The 15149-nt window shown below is 38.0% G+C and overlaps 1 protein-coding gene and 1 long non-coding RNA gene across 8 annotated transcripts in view; one reads left to right on the top strand and one right to left on the bottom strand.

Moving 5' to 3' along the window:
* The window catches only part of CHID1 (chitinase domain containing 1), a 106744-nt gene that overhangs the window by 79518 nt on the left and 12077 nt on the right, over nt 1–15149 (bottom strand). For all 5 annotated transcript variants that reach the window (XM_066997980.1, XM_066997983.1, XM_066997981.1 and 2 more), the window contains 3 exons: nt 13802–13908; nt 11696–11757; nt 2486–2578 (listed from right to left, as the gene is read on the bottom strand). In XM_066997980.1, coding sequence (XP_066854081.1) covers nt 2486–2578; nt 11696–11757; nt 13802–13908 — 262 coding nt within the window. The remainder of the gene's footprint in view (nt 1–2485; nt 2579–11695; nt 11758–13801; nt 13909–15149) is intronic.
* LOC106045079 (uncharacterized) lies at nt 8134–11391 on the top strand. Of its 3 annotated transcripts, XR_010831829.1 has the most exons (4): nt 8134–8219; nt 8461–8521; nt 9794–9920; nt 11210–11391. It is a non-coding gene; the product is annotated as an uncharacterized lncRNA (long non-coding RNA). The 3 variants fall into 3 exon arrangements; XR_001212608.3 differs by lacking the exon at nt 8461–8521 and having other exon boundaries at nt 8136–8219; XR_001212609.3 differs by lacking the exons at nt 8461–8521; nt 11210–11391 and adding an exon at nt 10007–10334 and having other exon boundaries at nt 8136–8219.

Genomic DNA, 15149 nt, shown 5'->3' with positions numbered 1-15149 from the left:
GCACAAAATTACAGGTGGGTATTATTCTGGACTTACTGTCCTAAGTAGGCAGAAAGTACGTATGCTACATTCAGGACTCGATTTGGACAGGTTTACATCACTAACATACAGTTGAGGTGACACAACAGAGTGGAATGCGAACTGCTCTCAACACATAAGCAGCTTTTTAGTCACCAACATGTTGTCTGAATTGTCTTAGCAGGCAGCACTTAAGCTCAGCTCAGATCCTTATAGGCAGAAATGCTTTGTTTCTCCCTCATGGTAGGGGACCTCCCCACAGAACTCAGTGAAAAACTCTTTAGATCACTGCAGAGAAAAGGCCAGTTACAGAAGATATAAGGCATTTACAAGCTTGCTCGGGCATTCCATTTTCTCAGCCTTTTTGGCACCTCGAAAATGAACGTATTCTGAAAGATTGCAACAGCCTACAAGAAACGTAGAAGTGTGTCCAACACCATCCTGAAACTGTGCTGTTGAACCGTCATAAAGCTGTAGTGACTGTAAGCCAGTAAAACAAAAAAAGAGGAAGTTGTAATTTTCTTTCTTGCTGATAAGTCTCACCTAAAAAATGCCTAATAATGGCTTTCCATTTAAGGTTGACTCACATTTCTGAATTTTCATGTGCAGATGCAAAGCTGCTGAACAGCCTGAAGAAAAGAGGAAATTTTGAAAGAAAAAAAAAATCTTTCATTGCTGACTATGCTAATATTATAAATCTTCCCCAGTTATCGTTATCAGGAAGTCAACTCCAGGAAGCCAAAGATATTTGCACAGTTACAAGGAGGTACTATTCCACTAGGTAATATTCAGAGATAAGGAACAAGAGTGATATAGGATCAGCACGTGTCCTATCAGTCACCTATTCTGCAGTTAGCACAACCCTTTGGAACACACTGAGTTACTTTATGAGGACTGTTCCACATACTTAATCCTATACAACAGGTCATGCTTTGTCACCGCAGTCCTGCATGACAGAAGTCCTCACCTTAAACAAGTAAAAAGCCTATCTTAAACAATTATAGTTACTTGGAGTACCTTACCCAGAGTAAGAGGCCATGCCATGCGCTTATTAACTTCAACATTTGGCCTATCTACAGTGTAACAGAGGCACTCATTGACTTTGAGGGGCAAGGAAAGGGAGATGGGAATACAAAGATTTAGAATCTGACAGTTTATGGGATCAGATAACCCCTGTTAGCACAGCTCTCTGTAAGAGATGATGTATTCCTTGCAGTATATCCTTGTAACACTACTGTGTATCATGAACACTTGTACACAGCAGGACAACAGATAGCTATGCTCACAATACAAATGCCGGGCATCTTTTGACCTGAAAGGGCACTCAAAGGTGAACAAATGTTACCAGATAGTTCTGCTGGAAGATGGATATTGGCAAAACTCTTGTTAGTAAAGCTTTATAGCATTAGCATGGCCCAGACTTCAATTTGAAATGACAGCACTGCAGTTCTATTACTCTGCTAATCTTCTGAATCACCCTCCACCCAAATGGCTTCAGTTCTATCTCCTCACTCTTACGTGGATATAATCACTGATAGTCTCATCCTTCAGTGTTTCAGTCTCCTGAAATATAGAAATACTGCAGATCCATTGGCTTTCAGAAAAAGTAGTACAATAGTACTAGAGATATACAGAGTGGAAGAATCACAGTTTCATCATATGTCTCAAAGACAATGTAGAATCTTTTCTTAAAAATGCAAAACTATAAAAAAGATCCAAATTCCTTTCACATATATTGAAACTACATTCTCACTTTCCAGTTTTTGTTGGTGGTGGATTTCTTTGTCCCCCAACAAATATAATCTTGGGAAGTAAATATCTGCTATAAATATGGAAAGATAAGAACTCCTTACTGTTATTGAACCAGAAGAAGCTTATCAACTGTCATATATATCAGATTCAAATCATTGCACAAATAAGCAGAATAATTAACAATTCTAAATATTATCTTCTTACTAAATGCATTTTTGGTACATATGAATTACCAAGTCAAAACAAACAATTTTAGAAAAAACACAGCACTATTATAGATATAATTCCTTCCTGTAGCTCTGCCTTTCTTGCTTCAAGAACAAGCACTATCTATCATTGCTGAAATTGTGCCCAGAGGCTCAGGAAGCTTTTTATATGCTACTTTTATGACATCCTTTTCACTCCTTGGCAGCAAGTCATTAAGCTCCACAACTGCTTTGCTCTTCTCCTGGAAGTTCTTACCAGACATTATGGGTTAACACCACAATAGGAGGTCCTTCCGCAAGTTATTTTGATATCAAAAGTTCTAAGTTATACATGATCACATGTAGTTACTAAGACTCCACAGTGCAACATGCACGAAGACATGACTACCAAACTCAAACCATTTTTTTCATTTAAGCAGCACAGCTACAAACAAAGCTTTGATTTTATTGCGTAACAGACAAGCAAGTATTTCTCATCTGGAATCTGCTATTTAAATAGGAATACTCACCCTGCTGCAACTGCAGGAGGGATGACCAGTATGAGTTTTAGTCGTGCTTCATGGAGAGCTTCAGAAAGGTGAACAAGCAAGTGAATCAGCTCCCTGAAATATAAACATAGTGTTAGGGGGACAGACAGAAAAATGGTGCTACTGATTGACAAGAGCAAGTTAACAGGTAACAGCAGAAATAATTGAAAAGATGCAGCTGGCAAGAGATCCAAACATGTTTTCTAGTGAATGACCATAGCAGAAGATTAAAGGCAGACTAAAAAGGGTTTACCCTCTTACAGGACTAGGAACGCTGAACTGCTGGATATAGTTTTATTGTATCCTGTGACCTCCTTAGGGCTAACACGTTTTATTGTAACCTGATGATGCATTGTTAACACATAAAATCAGCACATCTTATCAGAGCAGGTTACCCCTTGAAGTCATATTCAGTAAAAAGGATGAATCAATAGAAACACTGTTCTCGAACAAGCAACTGTTGAATAGAATCAAGTTGCTACTGTACTACCACACATGAGATCTGAGAATTTGTGAAGATGCTTTCACAGCAAGACATGCAGTCTTCAAGGCATGTTTCTAGAAAGAGGCCTCAAATATCTGTTTGTTTTTTGTTTTTTTTTGTTTCTCAATATATTACTGTTTAACTACAAAATGACTTAAATATCATATCTGGAAGTATCATCTCCCATATGCATAATTTAAAGATTTCTCACAAAAGCTATTTTCATATCTTTATTTCAACAGAAAAATAAATTCCAAAAGTCTCTTCACAAAAACTGTTTCTAGCCTTCTCAACTTGAAGAGTATGTTAACAGCAGACTGCAGAAATGAGAAAGTTTAACGTTATTATTTTCACCTTAAGAGGAGTCCAACATGACCTTCAATTCACACCGTAAACATGGCCCTTCTGTGTATTTTATATAATTTACATCTTCAGAACAATATCAAGTTCCCTATTTATCCACCAGCAGAGTAGATCCACAAAAGCAGGCAGCTATCAGCAGGAAATTCTAGATCTGCTCAGAGCTATGCTTAAATGCTTAAACTTGAGTAGAAAGCAACTCCACAGCCCACTTCAGCAGGCTGGAAGAGCTGGAGCAGGAAAGGCAGGATATACACAAGCAAACAAGTTGTTTGCTCCACTTATCAAACTGGATTAGACCTGAACATTCAAAAACAATTCTGGTACTGCAATGTCCCTTCAAGGCAATATCATCCTAGAAGTATTCTTCTAAAAGCATTGATTTTCTGTAGAATTATCCATCATGGTAATTAACGATGTTTGACTTACACAATGTAGACTCTATTCAAAAGTAACCAAGTATTTTTATTTTTGCTAAAACAGTTCAATACCCACTGAAAACTTCATAGGAATGTTACAAAAAACTCTTAAATCCTTGGCAAAATCAAACAAAACAAAAAAGCAAGTTTTATCACTTTCCCAATACCATCAACATTTTGTGCTTACCGTCTGCAAGTTGGCTGTGCTGAACAGCTCTTGCCAACGAACCAGTATAGTCACCTGTATTTCTCATCCGGGGGGACACGAAATTACAGGTATCAGCTCTTAGTCCGTCTGCAACACGTACTCTTACCGTTCTTATGCTGGGAAGGCAACAGCTTTCCCTCCCATTCCTTACCATATTGCATTTCACATTAAGAGTGTCACTATTCAGACAAATCAATTACTGCAGAGAAGAATCCTTTTCCACGGAAAGCATTCAAAATTACAACAATAAACTAACACGTTTATTGACTCCAACATACACATCACAGCTCCCACATGACACAGTCCTATCAAAAACTATAATCAGTATTAGAACTAGCTAAGCCTTCTTTAATACTGACTTCTGTCTCACGGCTAAGTGACCTTTTAGCTAATTATGGCCAAAGTAGTACAAATATACCCTCTAAAAGATGTCAAAGATGCTACTTGTAAGATGAATTTGATCAAAGAATCAATTCCTCTGGTATTGAGATTATTCTGCACTCTTCATCAGCAGGATCTCTTCTCTGCCTGAGTGTCCTTGTTAGCCGTAGACCTCTGCACCATAAAAAGTATCTTCTGACTTCAAATTGTTTAGAGGGTAAAGGGATAGAAGGAGGGGCAAAATAGGACAAAAACGCAACATAGGCGCAACGTCAAGATAACACTTTTTTTTTGGGATTTAGAAGCAAGGCTGACACCCCAACCCCTGCTGCAGCTTCACATATCTGCTCCAGCTCCTAACACTCCGCTGTACTGATGCAGCATAAGAAAAGCAGCTGGAATTATTTTGAACCAGATGCAAAAGAAAAAAAAAAAGTCAAGTCAATGTTAAATCCAAGGTTTCCCCCTTCCTCTGCAAAGTTAGATGTTGGTGGTTGGTCAGCAGAGGTAAAAAAAAAAATATTATATATATATATATATATGTATACATGCACACACAGTCAGAGAAGCAGGGATGCACTCACATAAAGAGTGACTGCACAGAAGTAGTCACATTTACAACTGGAAAGGCATGCAGTGTAGGCAAGCCTTGCATACAGCAACTCTGCAGCTGTAAACAAAGGGCAGAGATTTGTGGCATGATACAGGGCCAGAGGCACGGTTGGGATTTCTGTCTTTATTTTGGAGCAAGCAGACAGGACTAACTAAAAGCAAATCCCATCAAAACAGCTTCCACCTTCCATCTTTCCTCCAACAAATCCAAGTTAACTTCAACTAGGAGTAGGTCAGGAAGAAAAGGTATAGCAGGACAGATTCTTACTCGAGAAACCTAGATTAACATCTACCCACTAACTTGTCAAGCCAGGTCTCTTGGCTCCAAGACCTTTATTAGCAAATCTGACCGGATTGATGGTTAAAGACCTCATTTAGGCTCACTTCTATTTATCAGACAAGATAATTATGTAAATCAAATGTGCACTCTTCCCTCCTGCCCTAAACAGCAATAGCAGAATGCTCATTTATCGTGTGCTATAAATCAAAACTTTACTGGGTCCCAATAGCGCTTTCCAGTGTTCTAACACAATATTTTCCCATATTACCGCCAGTAATTTTGAAAGAACTACTGACTTTTTAAACATTATAATGAAGTGCAGGGAATTAGGAATAGAATCAGTCTTCCTGAAAAGGCTACATTAAATATTTACCAGAGGCTTCACCATTGTCAAATTTTACTTCAGAGTAGTTACTAAGACATCGGCAGCTTTAAGACCATCTTGAGAAAATTAAGGTCTACCTCAATCCGACACTGTCAGGCCTTCTATTAGCACTATCATGTGGAAGGTCAATTTTTAAACATTCATGATTTTGAAGTATCTTGTCCCCTATGAAGTATGCACACCTCAAATTTTCCTCACCCAAAGTTTGAGAGAAAGGTTTTTTTTGGAACTCACTTTTTCCTAACACTGCTAGTCTATTGTGTTTGGGACATCCTGTAACAATTTACTTTGATGCATAAAAACAAGCTGTCATTGTATTTGAAAAGCCTCGCAGAAGACACTTAAGACTGTTAGATCCTCCCCTTCAGTTACGTGACCCTTCAGAACCCTGCAACTTTCCAACTTCTGCCACTTTCTTGTTAAGTCAGTGCTCCCTGAAATTTATGCCTTGTCAAGAAAATTGGACAGAATAAAGCTGTCTGCTTCAAGAAGAAATTGCCCTTTTGTGCCATTTCATTGCCTAGTTAATACCAGAAAACTGGAGTGAATTATGACAAATCTTTGATTAATAGATTAATTTTTTTTCAGGGACTAACATGAAGGATAGAACTGCCAGAAGAGCTTTTTGCTCCTACATTCCTACCAACATTCATAAGATGTCTGAAGGTCATCTTCGGCAAGATTTGCAGCACGTGGTGACAAAAATCATATTTTTCAGACTGATTCTGTGTGATGGCAGTGCCATCTGTCAGCTGATGCCAGACTGAGCAGAATAATGTGTACACTTCTATGTACACTATGAGATTCTGATGGGCACATTCATGCCTTTTTTTTTTACAACATGACCCAGGTCGGGGGGAGGATAAAAGAAGCAAAAAAAAAAAAAAAATCCATACAGTAAATCCACACATGAGATTAGCACAGGAGACATTGTCCTGTCTGGTTGTTAACTAAATCAACTGAGAAAGCAGAAGTTCTGCTATCTCAGTATTTCTGCCGTGTGTATTTTTCTAACCTTAATCACCACAGCACGAATAATTGATTTTTTTTTTGCAATAAAATAATCCATCAATAAAGTTTTAGATAAAAAAGACAATTATATAATTAGGAAGCAAGCTTAAACAGTAAAAGGCAGTAACATATATTAGAATTGAGGTAATGTTTGCATTGGATACCTTGGCTGATTTCGATTTTCATTCAGAAAGTAATTTCCTATGTGTTAGAATAAAAGATGTAAAGCTGAGTACTTTTTCACTGTGCAGTGATTGTCAGCAAGACAGAAGGGAGCAAAGAGCATTTCCTTGCAGTTAGATGGAGTCTTTTATCTCACAAATTTGACTTTACTTATTTGGGTATCAGTAATTAGGAGCTTCTATTCTCAGAAACCACAGGAAAGAAGGAGGTACCTACAGAGGGCTCTCCAACATATCCGTACGTTTACTGCAACCTGACATGGTCAGTGTTAGGCCCCTCCAACTTAGGTCCACACACACAACTCCGCACAATCCAGGCTATTCAGATGGAATAGGTGGTACTTCAGCATCTAAATCTGAGAACCTAATGCCATTTTGTACATCCAAAGGTATACAAAATATGCATACACGATTGCTGTGCAAGCCTCAAGGCATCCAGGGCCCTCACACCCTACACGAGCAGCCAGAGACCAGGCTGCTTCGGTAATTTAGCATAAAGCCAGGCAGCTATATCTAGGCACATAATTCTCTTCTATAAAATTTACACTCAGTTAAAAAACAAACAAACAAACATTTAAATGATTATATAAGAGAAAACAGCATGAAGGACTAATATAATTTAAGGCTTCACTTTTCTGAGCATTACAGAGCAAGAACAAACAGCAATCCTAACCTGAAATAAGAATGATTACAACATTAAGTTTTTGTTCTTGAAAACAAAAAATAAGAATTAAGTTGGTTCTGCTTAACAAGATGTTAACATAAGATACATAGTGAGTCTAAGACTAGATAATTTCATGTCTTGCTGGATGCCAGCAATATAACTTCCTAGCAACATTTCACTTCTGGAATACCAGCTAGGATAAACAGGAAACTGAAAGCTCTTTTTAGGCAACTACTCATTCCTTGCAAGAGAAATTTCCATTTTTTTCCAATGATGCAATGAGAACCAAAAATCAGGATTTTTTTTCTAGAAAGATGCAAAGGGCTGAAAGGGAAGTAGATCAGTTTGCCTCTTCTTAAAAATTCACAGTGATTACAGGTTCTCAAAGAGGCTGATGAGAGACCTTATGGACTACAAGAACTTTGCAGAGAACTCACACTGTTACCTAGTTATGCAGAGATACTTATAAAACTTCATAGTCACAAGGCCTTCAGGAAGTTCATTTTTCTAGGTTTCTTTGCAGCCTCATCTGCCTTAAGAAATACTGGTACACTCATGTTTAATAGCAAATACCTCTGCCAAAACGTATCACAGCACATCGTCTTTAGAGAGCAGATGCTGATGTCACAGTTGAAACACAGCAAAAGTTCTTTCTAACTGTAGATCAAGCACAAAAGTTCCATAAGCAAATCCCACTCTCTAGACACTGTCTGATAAAGAAATCTGTGCTGTAAGTATCCCTGCACCACTAAGGCAGTCCATAGAATGGCATCATGAGTCTTTTTCATAATGGTGCTAAAACCAGGAACCATTTCCATGGCTTTCTCCTCAGTGTGGATACATAAAAGGAAGCACTAGAATAATTGAGTGCCATTTTATGATTTATGCATTTAATAGCTAGAACATCCACTTACTCAGGGTTTTTAAAAATGAAAAGCATAATGCTCTTAAATTATTTTTTAAAAACATAGATCCCAACACCAATCCGAAAAGAGAATTTCAGAGTTCTAGTTTCCTCTGTCATTTCATAAGGTAAGCCAATAGCTGCAGCTTAACCCCAAATATTTTTATGCACCTGAGTTGAATGTCCATAACTTGTTATTGACTGCTTATGCAAGCTTAAGACTATTCTGTGTATTTCAGGGGAAAAAGCACCATCTGATTTTTTTATTATTATTATTTTTAAATTAACACACGTTCACAGTAAACGGTAGGAATAAGTTGTATTAGGCAGGTCTCCTTGTACTTTCACACAGCTCTGAAAGCAATTTGAAGGCAGACACTATCTGCGCCTAGGAGCATCATTATGATCTATGATCTTTTATTCCTTTACCTAATAATAGGTTAAGCTGTTTTCAGGTGTTTGACCTTGAAGGAGCTGAATGAGGAAATCCTACACAATGTACCTAACAGTTAATACCCATGCTCCACGTGGAACATATACAATTGCTGTTACATCAAGGCTTTGCATCTCCAAAGGATAAAGGGTCATCTCTGTGTTGACACCTACCTGCCAATTGTCCCTAAATATTCTAATGTTAAGAACATGCTTTACTAGTGGTGGCTGTTGCTTTGAAAAGATACAATCAGACAAGGATCATGTATGAATCACGTTACAATACTGCCACTCTGTGGACTACAGAGGTCATGGGCTGCTCTAATTCGTTTCTGGCAGGGCCAAGTAAAGCAAAGGGGCAGTCTATGCTTACCGATTTTATCAGGACTAGTTCTGCTCTGCTATTCAAAGGGAAATTAACAGATCCCAGAGTAAAAGCACTCAATATGCAATCAAAAAAAAAATAATCAGGCTTGTCAAGATGCTAAGTTCACTTAATTCTGCCCTTAACATCTGTTCAAAACACCTGTTCACTCCAAAAATCATTGATAGGGAATTCCCCTGTGACACTGGATACCAAGCAATCCAGTTCTAGAGCAAGTAAGTAGCAGACCAACTGACTGTTTTTGTAAAATGAAGACAAGGGTCCCTTAACTTACAAGTATTGTGAGACAAAATTTTAATGAACTGCTCCTCCTACTTTCACAAAATAACTGCTATTTCACACATTAGGATAGCTTCACTTCAGCACGCTGCCTAGATTATCCTTTTTCAGATTGTTTTTCTTTGAGTAGGCAAAGCATTTTGCATCTTAAGCACCCCAACCATTTCTAAGGCGGTGGCAATAAAATGAAAGAAAACACAGGTGGGTTTACACCTGTTAAATCAAAAATGGTGTTGAAGAATAAAATACACAGTTCATAACTTTTGTTTCTACTCAAGTCTTTCTGCCAAACTTCTGCTTTCAGACTTCTGGTTAGGATAATCCTGAAATCTTGCTCACAAGTGGCCACATATAATCAAACATTACAGACTCAGAGCAATGGAGACAGTTACCACTCTGCTTTATGAGAATCACCCTCTTCTTCTCTGAAGGTATGGGAAATACTTCATGTTCCTGTTTAACAATAACTGAAAAACACTGAATATGTAAGTGATGCTTCCGAACTTTGCCCAAATAGCATTCTGGTACCAAAGACTAGAGTAACTGCACTCATCTACAACCGTCAGTTCTTACCATGCAAGATCGGACAAGCAAGATGGGACTGTTTGAACCAGCATTACTCCTGACAAAAAAAAACCATTTTAACCATGCAAGAAGTAAACTCAATCTGGAACTAATAAATATGCATGTTTGATACTTGTTTGCCATTTGCAATACAGCATTCTGTTGTTTGTATGTTTACATTGGTCATCAGTGAGCCTTAAAATTACAGTAATACAGTCTGACTTACATTCATCTAAGTTAATTTACAAGAAAAGCATCAGTTTTACTGAATAACAGTAGATAAACTGACCACTACACCCAACGTTTGGCTTGCAGTTACTATTTGTTTAAACCACTTTATTGACCAACTTATTAAGAGATTGCAATAGGTGATCTCCGTACTGAGCTCTGGATCCATCAGCAACAACCTGGCAAATTACCCAGTTGTGAGCAAGAGCATCTAGTTTAAGGTTTATTCATTCCAGTGTAAATGGCAGAGCCCCTGACAGGGCTACAAAGATTCAGCAGTTTCATTCTCCTATAAAATCAATACTTAGGAACAAAGGAACAGTAGGAGCCCCTTAATAGCACACTCCATTCCAGAAATAACTATTACATACCATCAGCCAATATTCTTAACTATTAACTATCCAATACCTATTACATACTACCAGCCAATATCCTAAACAGAATAACCTGGAGAAACCTTTATGAAACGTTAAGTCTTCCACAGAATGCAGACTTCGTTGTGGCACTTTCTTTTAAGCCATTTCTCCCTCCCAGAACTTTTAAGCAACACAGCGCTATTAGGAATACTGTGTTTTAAGGAATGGATGTCTGAACTTCCCAAGGCAATTAAGGCAAAATTTTCAGATTGCTGTATCGAATGATTCATTTCATCTCACATACTGCCTTTTCCTCCTGAAGCAGCAGTTTGGAGCTTGCCTTAACTTTACTCTGTCCAAGACGTTAAGGCAGACAAAGGGCTTTTGCTCAAGGAAAATAGATTACAACATGTCAGGAAACAATATAGATAAGCCCTTTAGTTTCAGCACAAACCATAAATTCAGTTTCTGTGAAACTTCACAGCAGAATTACTAAAAGGTAGATCAACTACTCCAAAGTTTAAAGAAAGTAACGTTGTGCTTGCAAAAACTGAAAGTACGTTTCTCCCTAGGTTTTCTTCCGGTTGGGGATTTTGATTCAACTTTCAGCACACCTACAAGATCTCCATATAAACTTTTGGAAGATTTCCTAATTAACTCAAAGTTGGTGCTCTTTGAAAGTAACCACACTTCCAAGACCCAGCCAGTAACCCATATCAATCAGTGATGCAATAAAGGCAAGTGCTAGCATCTAAGTGCTGAGGTACCCTCTTCACTCTTCTACAACAGTAATATCTTGCAAAACTGAAATATAAAAAGCTAACGTGGTCTGCTAGGTCCACTGTGAAGATTAATACATTACCTCTGAGCTCATGTAGAATAGAGTCGACTCTTCTCCTTAATTCTAAGTCAAGTGGAACAATCTTAGTTGTCCTAGTGTGAAATGTATTTATTTACAGAATATGACAAATTCAAATCAACATGGACAAATTAAACTTTAAATAGATATTTTACAAGAGGTGATTTTTATGAATTGCATCCTAGAGACTTGTACTTACTTCTGCTTTTGATTTCCCAGCTGACTCCAAACTTCAACTACAAAACCATCAAAGTCTTCATTCTAAAAAAAGGAATTGACAACAATATACAGTTCATCACTATGCTTACACTTGCATCAGAGATAATACAATAAATATGCACAGTTACATTAGCTTTTCTTGCAGTATTACAGATTGAAAATGCTTCATATTCTTACAGCAGCTTTATCTAATGCAGCATTTCATGAAGTAGTCAAAAGTGAAGCATAAAGTATTTTACAAATACGTAAAAGTTGAAAATCTCTATAAGTTATGCATGATTGACTTCTGCTTTCACAGGATAGACCAGTATCACATTGGGAAAAATACAGCCATTAATGAAAGGTGCTTGTGAGAGAGGGAGTTAGGAGAATCTTATCAAGTAGAGATAGAGCGCTGACAGCATTAAACTAGTGGATGCTACTTAGTGCCTTTGCTAACTATTATGCATTGTGCAAATTAATTAAAGCAAGAAGCCTTGGGCCCCTTACCAAGATTAGTCTCTTGATAAGGGTGTGAGCCTATCTTAAGAAACTGCCAGAAACTGGTCCTGCGGATGGACAAGAGCCAAGGAGCAACCGAGTCTGCGCAAAGACAAGAGGTCAACAAGCGGTGGCGAGGAAGTCACCAACCTTCATCCGCACGACCCCTGGTGATCACCACCAGGAGACACTGTGCACGCGCATATGGGAGGAGCTTATGGAAATGACTTCCTGAGCTAATTTTAACATGAAGCGGGGACAGGTTATGCATATGTATAGGTGCATTGTGAAACTTCATGCATATGTAACTCTTTACTGCATATAACCATGGCAAGTTGCCACGTCACATGCGCATGACTTTGGAGGGACTACCCCACATGCTGCCCAGTGCTGAATAAACATGCCTACGTTACAATGTTACTGATTGTGGAGTCCGTTTTCCACAAGTCACTTGCTAAGCAAATCATTTGAAACCCATTTATGTATATATTGGGGAAAAAAATCATGAGCTATTGAATCTAAAGATATAAATACTAACTTGGCATAATTCCAAATAAATATCTCCATAATTCCAGAATTTAACTTGTGAAACTTTGTTTAGCATGATCAAGGATACTGTTGGACTTGAGTACCCCTTCCTTAAGATGCCAGCTGCTACAGAAGACCTAGAGTTGACACAGCAGTCACAAATTTTAAGAAAGTATTAGGTTCACCTCTACATCCATCTTCCTCTAGAGCATGTTAATATTTCTTTACATCCTGTAACAAGTGTGAAAATTCTTATTCTGACAGTAATTAGGCAGGCTCTCAGGAAACAACCACTAAATTGAATGTATTTAGGGTGCAGCCTGTCTAGTCCTACACAGGCATAGCTCTAACGCATTAGGCTGCAGGACTGCCCAGAAAAAAACCTTAGCAAACAGTATGCATTTCTTAAAGAAAACCCTCTTTTCTTTCCTTGAAGTGTTAAGAGGCTGAGTAGACTGTTTTATCAGATTTGAACAAAACTGTACAGTAACAGATACCCAGCAAGTTATTCTTGCTATTCAAAATGACTCATTAGGTTTAGCACGCTGAGCCTGAGCCTACTCCTGTAACACAAACAACAAGCACTCATTGTACCCATGACCCTTTTTCAGCCTCTCAGTAAAACGCAATAACCGATTTAGTCCATGAATAACAGATTTCTTTATTAACTTCTATTAATAAAATCAATCTGCTCACTAGATGACCTCCACCATGAGATGTTTATCAGGTATCCACTGCTGCCTCAATCTTGCTCAGCACATCAGCTGTCGAATAGATTTCATCAATTATGACTTACAGCAGGCAAAAGTATGCAACTGCCAATGATAGCTTAACAAGTTTATGCTGATCAGACTTCTTTAGTCTCACTTTAGATTTCTAGTCAACTGTACTTAAGTATTGCTGTACTTCATATGTACAGGAGTTGGACACATACTAGAATATACTATTAAGAATCCTGCTGTTACTGTTTCAAATAGAATTTTATATGATACAAAACTACTGGAAATGAGAAAATACACTTCAAAGAAGGAATCAGAAATTATACTGTTTTATAAGCATTGGTTAAAAGTCTGCTTACCTTGGCTAGCAGAACCATGTTCTTGGAAAGTTCCTCTATCTCATCCTCACTGCCAAAAACACTCTCAAAGTCTTGGTAAGTCCAGCCATCAAACAAAATTCTAGGCACTATTAAGCAAAGAAGTCCATCAGTAGTGAAAACTAAAAATTTATTATCTACACTGAAATATTTCTGCAGAAATAGAGAAGTGTAATTTTACAGCAAATACCAACAGGAGCCAGCAATCAACGTACTTCATAGCTAAGATCATTGCACTTTATCAGCACTGAAATTGATAGTGCAGAACATTCTTCTTTGTTTTATGGTTAGTTAAGCATTAGTGAATAATTGATGAAAGTTTTAAGAAAAGGTCTATTCAACTGACAACTGAACTATCACTTAGGGTCCCAAGTAGAATCTTTAAAGAACATCACTGAGAAACAGCAACCCTTCTGTAAATTGTGCCTCTCTTCTACCACAAGAACAGCAAGATAGAAGAGTTTGCCTCAAATTCTAATATGTTCTCATGTACATAGCCCTATATTACTTCACTGTTTAGCTGCTCTCAATAACCTATGACAAATTTTTATTTTGGAAAAAACGGGCATTTGAGTGTAGTCCTCCCCCCCTCCCCCCCCCCCCCTCCAAACACATTTAAAGCACTAAAAATGTAGTCAGGCAAGAGTCAAGAAAATTGCTGTTCGAACAGTCGACAGGAGTGCTGACAAGCACTCTGGAAATGCCAACAACTCATACAAAACTGTGTCTAAGCCCTTTCTAACTACCAAGGACCTAAGAGTATTTCTGAAAAGTCTAGAGAGGCTTCAAAGGCTTTATCATCTGGCAGCTGAAGTAATTTAGAATATCTGACAGAGCATTCAATTTTTCTAATCTGTTTCAAGTTTCATACTACCTTCTGAAGCAAGAAGAGTTTCACCAGCTTCAGCACCCTACAGTATTCTTGCTATAGACAAACGTAGAGTTCAGCACCACATTATCACTGTAGCAGTGTATTACATTTTCCCTGAAGACACACACTGTGTCAGTTCCCTTGAGGTCTCAGGTTCAAGAGGAGAAAAGGGTGCATGAAAGTCTGATTGCCTCAAATTTGGATTTTTTTTCCTCTCCTTTTTTAAAGAGTGGAACCCCCGAGCAATAAGCTTGAGGACTATTTCCCAGGTCAGCATATCATGTTATGTGTAGAGTACTTCTCCAGAAAGGGCCCAGTGGCCATGGGTTTATCTAGAGACAAGAAGCTAAGGCAAAAACTTAGGGCGTCAACAGGATTAACACTTTGATTAGTTAACTATTCATAGTTAACCGCTTTTGCTTTACTTTTCAAACTTCTTCCTTCATATGGGTATGCTCT

Source organism: Anser cygnoides, chromosome 5 (assembly GCF_040182565.1).
Source record: "Anser cygnoides isolate HZ-2024a breed goose chromosome 5, Taihu_goose_T2T_genome, whole genome shotgun sequence".
In the NCBI taxonomy this organism is placed as follows: domain Eukaryota; kingdom Metazoa; phylum Chordata; class Aves; order Anseriformes; family Anatidae; genus Anser; species Anser cygnoides.
Note: the sequence above shows the minus strand (reverse complement) of the source record. Positions and strands in the feature narration are given on the sequence as shown.